This window comes from Lactuca sativa, chromosome 7 (genome assembly GCF_002870075.4).
Source record: "Lactuca sativa cultivar Salinas chromosome 7, Lsat_Salinas_v11, whole genome shotgun sequence".
Lineage (NCBI taxonomy): Eukaryota > Viridiplantae > Streptophyta > Magnoliopsida > Asterales > Asteraceae > Lactuca > Lactuca sativa.
Genome location: NC_056629.2, coordinates 104,962,348 through 104,970,517, shown reverse-complemented (window position 1 = coordinate 104,970,517; position 8,170 = coordinate 104,962,348). Strand labels below are relative to the sequence as shown.

At 33.4% G+C, this 8,170-nt stretch overlaps 1 protein-coding gene across 5 annotated transcripts; it reads right to left on the bottom strand.

The window, feature by feature from the left end:
* Window positions 1–1,767: 1,767 nt before the first annotated feature.
* On the bottom strand, window positions 1,768–6,417 carry LOC111896680 (cyclin-T1-4). 5 transcript variants are annotated; one of them, XR_008225045.1, is made up of 8 exons: window positions 6,219–6,417; window positions 4,473–5,097; window positions 4,283–4,364; window positions 3,973–4,107; window positions 3,719–3,894; window positions 2,575–3,480; window positions 2,419–2,466; window positions 2,200–2,326 (listed from the first exon to the last, which is right to left on the bottom strand). XR_008225045.1 is itself a non-coding variant. In XM_023892643.2 (7 exons), exons 2-7 carry the CDS (start codon window positions 5,090–5,092, stop codon window positions 2,076–2,078), a joined length of 1,191 nt encoding a protein of 396 aa, XP_023748411.1. In that variant the 5' UTR covers window positions 5,093–5,097; window positions 6,219–6,414; the 3' UTR covers window positions 1,768–2,075. The 5 variants fall into 5 exon arrangements, 1 of the variants encoding a protein (XP_023748411.1); XR_008225046.1 differs by having other exon boundaries at window positions 2,203–2,326; window positions 2,419–2,450; XM_023892643.2 differs by lacking the exons at window positions 2,419–2,466; window positions 2,575–3,480 and adding an exon at window positions 1,768–2,107 and having other exon boundaries at window positions 2,181–2,326; window positions 6,219–6,414.
* Between the last annotated feature and the right edge of the window lie 1,753 nt (window positions 6,418–8,170).

The window sequence follows — 8,170 nt, the reverse complement described above, 5'->3', positions numbered from 1 at the left end:
TTTATTTTTTATTTTTATTTTTTTGCATTGTAGGGAGTGAGTTTGGGGTTTTGTGTTATTCTTTGTGTGTGACAATTTTTCAAGACTTCTCTTAACAATTTTCTTGTAGTTTTGTGGTTCGTCGGCCTCAGGTTTGAATTTCCTTGATTGCCCTTGATTTGCTGACTAAGCTTGCAAGCAACTGATGGTTTTGGGATTCTAGGTGTTGTTGATCTATAAGTTCACTGCCATTTTTTATTAGTGTTGTAAAGTACATTGTTGTGTATTTTTTATTCTTTCTTTTTTCTTGAGTCATATATGGGAACAAATATGGTTTATTTTTTACGATTAACTAAGTCTTTGGTGTTCATATGGTGTTGTTTAATTTTATGAAGGTTGAAATTGTATACACCCTAAACAACACTATATATTCTTTATAGGCTATAAATTAAAAGATCATATATGGCACAAGTGATGCATCTATGTAACAGATGTGGTTCCAAAACACACAAGTAATGCTTATTTTCAATAGAATACTTAGGTTTTAGTGTTAGTTTAATGGGGAAACAAGAAGAGTTATGAGAGGTGTCTAACATGGGGCCTGTTATTATCTTCTCAAGCCAATTGGAATGAAGGAAATAAGAAACATACGACAACATCTTTACAGGAAGAATATCCATGAGGTGAGATATACTAAAAGTCAAGAATGCCTTGAAGAAATTCTAAAGATGAGAAATGTATCCAAACAATATGATGACATGCTTTGTGGGAGTGACATGACACCACATAAGAAAATAAAATAAAAATGTTGAACATTGGTTTTGAAAGCAAAAGTTGTATGGATAGTTGACCTTCATCATAAATTTGTCAAAGCTGTCAAAAATATTAGTTTTGAAAGCGAGTCATCAACTCATCCTATCACATATTTCTTGAATTTACTTCTCTCATAGTTCTGATAATATTGATCATAAAAATGTTTGTTTTTCCATAAATACCTAATGTTGTTGAATTTAATACAATACTCGAATTGGTAAATCTATTCAGGAAACTTGTAGGATTGCTAAATGTCTTAATGTAAATATATGCGGTGCACAATAATTTAGTGTCTTAGTCATTGAAAATCTTCGGTAGAGACAAAAAAGTTCGGTGAAACGAGAAAAAAAAATATTTGGTTGTCTGGAAAATATTCGACGGTTCGAGAAGAAGATGTTCATTTTAATGTCTATTATAACATCTACTTATATTGTTTTTTTTTTTTTCTATTATAACATTGAACTTTCGTTTTAATGTTTGATTATATCATTTTACTTATACTTGTTTTTCAATTAAAGCATTGCACTTTCATATTAATGTCAACTATAGCATTTTACTTTTATCTTAATGATAATTATAACACTTTTATGTCAGCTGTAACATTTTTATTTAATGTGAATTACATCATTTTACTTAGCATTCAACTTACAATTTAATGTTGATTTTAACATTTTAGTTTCATTTATTTTCCAATTATAACATTCAACTTTCATGTTCTTGGTTTTCATCACACTGGTTTGTGTGTGTATTTAGTAGAACTATTTTTCACAGATCAATATCCTATCTCCTATGTTCACATGAACCTATCACCTAGTATGTTTATAAGAATGTAAATCTTTATGTTCATATGTTGAAGATTTGACATGACATGATGATGTGTCAATGCTCTAGTTAAGTACTCAATAAAGCCCAGAAGTAAGAGTGTATACACCATGGGAAGGTAAAGCATAGTGTGTCCATGTGAAGACCCCAAAGTAAACACACACCGAAAGAGATATTGGATATAAGGTTTCCAAAAAGTGTTGTTCGTGGATTCAAATATTTTGATGATCCAAATATAAAAATAAAATTTAAGGCTCTTTCCTACGCAACTAAACCACATATTGGACACCTCCTATGATAAAAGTCAAAGAACAAGCACGGGTCAGGTCAATGCTTTGACTACACAGCCTTATGAACCGACTGATGGTCTGGACCTAAAATGACTGAAGGCCATTTACAGAAGCACACGTGTATAAGGCACCCAAACAAAGCCATAAAATGTCACCATCTTTCTTTCAGCTCTAAAACAGCTCCATCAACTGCTGGACAACATCTACAAGAAGAAAATAATATGTCATTACTTATTTATGCATAAATAATAATGAAATGACATATGACATACATACCCTTGAGTACAGATGGTGGTGTGTAGAACTCCTGCCAAACATTTTGATACGTAGTAAGATCCATATTTAAAGATCTTGCAGCAAGGTATGCAGCTCCAGCAGCAATCTGGTGGGGTTTGAATTGAAGCCAAAGTGAGCTACGCAGCCTACCAAAATAAAAAGTAGTCGAATTTAGGAGATAACATCAAATCAAATTCAATAATACATTAAAAAACAGCTATCTGATGATTAAACACACCATTTTGTAGCAATAGAAGGAATGATGAAGATCTGGCACGAATATGAGCTTCAAGTTTTAGTTTAGCAGTAATTACCATAGAGATGAGTAGTTAGTTAGTTAGTTATGTGATGTGATGTGATGGCAGGTGTGAAATCAAATGCAATTTTCTCTTACCAACAAAGAAAGGCATAGCATGTGCATCTGGTGTACATTTTCCAAGTATCTTCAGAATTGCTGATGGAATGAGCATAAAATAGACATCTACAACACAAAATCTAGTACAATGCCCACTTTGATGATGAAGCTTATACAGCTTAACTGGCAACTAAATTGGATTTGGCAAAGAATTGGATATCAAATCCTGCGCTTGGTTAAAAATGAGTATGAAGATCCCATCTTAAAACCCATGGATTTCATTTCATTTTTCAACATTTCCTCCTTCCTTGTTAAAAATATAACTCATTACCCTCTTAACCCTATATTTTTATAAGTTAATGTCTCTCTATCTCTCACCTCCGCTTTCCCTCCTCACTCATGATTTCCAAACGTGTGATAGAATCCTATTCACCTCATATTATCAGGTATTCTCTTTGCTAATATGCAAATCTTAGGCTGCTAATCTAATGGTATCTGGATAAAGCAGCATGCTGGTGACTATGCAAACAAACAGCAAATTTTTCTTGTAATTTTAGCTTTACACTACAAAAAATAAATAATAATAATAAATTGAGCATCCATCTCTTCAACTAGATCCACCCCTGCTGCCTAGTCTAAATAGGGTTGCCTTTTGAGATCTCAAAAACTATGTTAACCTTCACTCTAGAAGCTTTCTAGAGCTATTGCTTATGAGAAGGGCATTCACGTCTTTTGCTCAAACGAGAGATCAAGAGCAAGTGTATGGTGGGGCAAAAAATTGTAACTTTTAGCGAGATTAAGTTAGGAAAAAATTTTGATTGAAAACTGCATCCAAACACTATCTGTCTTTCAACTTCAGATGAGATGAGATGAGAAATAAAACTCTATCAATCCACCAGCTAACAAAATCATACACTCTGTGCATGCTACACTCTTCTATTGCCCCTGCAATTATATGCCAATCCAAAAAAATCAATAAACAATGCAGACAACAAGACAACTACTACTCAATTACATGCAATGCAACATTACTCCATCAACTGCACACCACCAACTACCAAGCAATATCAATGGAACATTCTGAACAAGTAATTAGGTGAGAGTGAGAGATAACAGCAACCAACTTTCTAATTCATCCATTTTATTAACTCCATAAAAGGGAAGAAATGGATGGCAGGCTTACCCTTCACTAACCAAGCTCAATGCCAGGTTTACCAAAAGTGATTGTGCAAGCCCTAATTTGTCAAGAATGGATGTCAGATGTGTGTATGGATGCTGCACATTCAGCTCAAAGTTTAGAGTTGTCAAAACCATTTGCTCAGCTTCAAGCACTCGTTCTCGGTATTCATCAAACCAATCCTGTTGAATAGTTAGATTAAAACAATCATATGAAGTTCTATAAAAGATTGAATGCCAATAGAAAGTTTAAAAAGTCACCATAGGGAGCAAATAGCAGAGCACATTGAAATCCTGCTTGTGGAAAATTTCAGAGGACACTCTCAATACATCATTCAGAGGGCATGGTGTCTCCTCCGACTTTGCAGCAAGAAAAAGAGCAGCAGTAGCAATCAGCTGTAGCAAAATGTATAAAGAATATATAATCAAATTCTTTCAGATAAACTTGTGGTTTAAAAATAGAATAAAATGATAATGGAAAAAAGTCCTATATGCAATAAGTATTAAAATCTAAGATACAAAACTGTCATGGGATTAATTAGTTTTTAATCAAAGAGAAATGATAACTTACAAATCTGTCATGGGATGCATGAGACCTCCGGACAAAAAACCGGTGGCATAGAACCATAGCAGTTCCAATAGTAGTTTGTGGGCTGTAGTGAAATTGAAAGAAAGTTAATGTCAAACAACAGAATAGACAAAAGTTTATATTATTGGCTAATTGTATACAAGTAAAGTATAAACTAAAATGTTTTGCTTACAGCTCAAGGCGAAGTCCAAGGTTCTGAAGAAAAGCACAGTAAGAGTAGCGCAAGTGAGTTTCCTGTAAAGCATCAATACCATCTTTTCTGGAAGGAGAAAACCTCTCAATCTGATCCCTTGACATAAATTCAACATCTTCATCTTCAAATCTTGTTCGATCACGTTTGTAGCTAGTGGATGTGGAAACTTTAGCATTTCCATCAGGAAGAGGGAATGTAATCTTGGAGCTTGAAGGAGAATATTCATATTTGAAAGATGGATTATGATTATGATTATTGTTGTTGTTGTTGTTGTTGTTGTTGTTGTTGTTGTTGTTGTTATGATTATAAGATGTACCATAACCTTCCCAATTGGTGGAAGAAAACTTCCTCCTTTTAAGAGAAGGTAAAACTTCGGGATCAATGTGATTATAAATGTTGTATTGATGTCTGGATTCATTTGAGAAGTCATGGGAATTGTTGTAGCTTCTTCTATGGTTATTGTTATTGTTGTAACGCCTGTTGGTAGTGAAGTCTGTGGAGGCGGAGGAATATACGTGAGGGTAATTTCGTCCAAAGGTAAATCTAAAATCACCGGGGAATTGAGTATTATCTGCATGATGAGGCCGAGCAAGGGACATTGTTCCTGTATAAATTACCAAAAGAATTCGTATAAAGAGAAATAAAATAATAAAAAAAAAATCTAGAAGGTTTTCTTACTCTTTCAAAAGAGATAATAAGTATACAAAGGACAATACTATTGAAAACGAAATAATGGAATTCAATTGCATTCCTTGTAATTCTATGTTTGGTTTGTAGATATGTCTGTGGAATTGTAGTTGATGGAATGTCAAATTCCTTGAAGTGAAATATTAAAGAATCCGACATAACTCAATTCCTTGACAATTTTAAATCAAAGATGATATGCCATGTGGTCAAACGGAATCTTGAATTCCATTCCATCAGGTTCCACCAAATTTTGACAAATGAAACATGCCCTAAAGGAAGAGAACAGTTTTTTCATGTTTCTAAGGATGTAAAACATATTGGTTTTGTTACTCCACAAAATTATCTTGAAGCTTGTTGCAACACAATATATCAAATAAGAGATTTCAAGATACAATCTCAAGCAAAGATGACCATTGGAGATGTTTGAGGTATATATGTGGATAGTTGTTGATATTAGATCTGATCAATCCTCAGGCGAATTATTGGGGTTTATAATTATCTTTAAGAGCCTACAATCAACCACAACCATAGCGACCAATATCATCAGAATTTCATGTATCTAACGACTCTTGAAAGCTTCTTTAAGAAAACCAGACAAATAGATCAGCATGAAAAGAAAGTAAAGATCTTGAGCAAAGAAAGAAAAGGTATTCCTTTATGTTCGTCTCTGAGAAAAAAAAATCAGTCAGTTTATTTCTCTTGATCCACTTCTACACGACACCATGAGCAGCAACTCTTTACGCAATTTAACATAATTTCGATTTCACATAATACAGTACATACTGAATTTTAGGTATGCTCGCAGATGAGCCCAGATTCCATTGATCTCATGGAGAGAACGTAAAAAGACCTAACAATCTGAAGTCAATAGGTTAAAGAGCAAGAAAAATCTCGCCACGCCTAAACTTGCCTAAAGCAAGCAGGACTATCATCACTAAAATTCTGAAAGCAAAAATTAAACCTAAAATATCAACAACCAGCTTTGCTTTGAATCATCCCAGACACAACTATGTATTACAGAAGTGCAAAAAATCATACCGATGACTATTCTGTCACGAGAAAAAGTCGATCCAACGATTAATTACTACTCGATCTTCTTCGTTGATGGAGGATCGGAGAAAGTTCTGAGATTGGGGGAGTTAGGGGGAAAATTCGTGTCCTACAAAGAAACCGTTTGTCAAAGGAACCATTGAAGAGGATCGTAAAAGAGATCTCTAATATCCGGAAAACGGAAGGTTTTTTAATTTTAATTTACTTTTCTTTTTGTTCAAAAGTCACGCTAATGTATTAATTTTATCATCTTTAATAAATTGCTATCACTATTTAAAAAAAAAAAGGTATATTGTTCTGTCTTCGTGTGGAAGGTGTGAAACACAAACAATATTTTGAAAGTCTTGGGACGGTTGGCAGGAAAGGAATGAAATTTGATGGAAAAGGATTCCAATTCCCTCGAATTCATGCGTTTGATTGGACTTAGAGGAGGGAAAAGGATTCCTAAATGAAATAAACTTTCCACCATATAGAGGAAAGTGAATTTCTTCTAAAATTGGATGGAAAACATTCCTTCTTATCAAGGAAAGTGTCATCTTACAAAAATACCCCTGCACTTATTAGGAAACACAACACCACCACAAACACTGACCACCACCATCGTCGCCGCCACCACCACCACCACCGTCACCACCACCATTGTCGTCATCACCGCCACCGCCACCCACCGCTACTGCCTCCGACGCCACCACCACTACCATCGTTGTCGTTACCATCGTCACCGCCACCACCGTTACCACCGCTACTGCCCCCACCAGCACTGCCACCACCGCATAAATTTTATTGTTTTCATAATTATCATAATGTATCTTTACATATAAGTTAGAAAACAATGTAAAATTAAGCAAAAGAGGAAAAAGGGTAACTCTGTCATTTTACATTAATTCCAATTACATTTCTTGCGAACCAAACAGAATCTGAAATTAATTCCAATTCCTAACAGATTCTTTTTCCAATTCCAATTCAAATTCCTTCAGCAACATTCTGCAAACCAAACAGCACCTTGGTGTTTGAAATTTGTTCTTGATTGCATCGCCAAATAAATTGTTATATTAGAAACTAGGTGTGAGACCCGTATATTATACGGGTTAATTTAAAAAAAAAATAAACATTAAAGTGTAAGTAGTAATTATTTTTTGATATAAAACTTTAAAATAAGAAATAAAGAAACGTATTCATTGCAATTTAATTTCATATATATTATATTAATATTTTGCATATATAAGTATACGACTTTAATTTTAAAATTTGAAACAAATCAGAAATTGACAACTGGATAATATTTATTTCAAAAATACCACAAAATGACAAGTGTCAAAACTCATGAAAATTGACAAGTGGCAAAATTATTTTTATTTATTAGGGAGGATATATATATATATATATATATATATATATATATATATATATATATATATATATATATATATATATATATATATATATATATATATAGGTAGTTTTTATAAGTTTATTTCAAGATTTAGCTAAAAGTAATGACATAAATAATCATCAATTTTGTAGGCTACAGAAACACCAAAATTTATACGAAAACTCTAAAACGTTGTCATTTTTGTTATTTTCGTTGGATTTCCCATGAAATTGACTAGACTCATAATTTTAGACAAATAAAAACTTAAAGTTTTCTATTTTAACTTCATTTCTTAATAAAATGGAAACTCAAAATTCTTTTATACTTAATCTCAAACACTCATATCTCAAGCTCAAGTCATAAACACTCGTTAAGTTCAAAGTTCATATTTTCGTAAGATAATGATTTGTTTAATTTGAATAGTGAATGTTAAACCTAAAATAGATATGGATACATAAAGGGTCACTGTCTAACATAAACCTTAATGGCATTGGGTTTAAACCCTAGATGCTAACATACTAACACACCCATCCCCCCCCCCCCCCCCACACACACACACGCGCGCTCC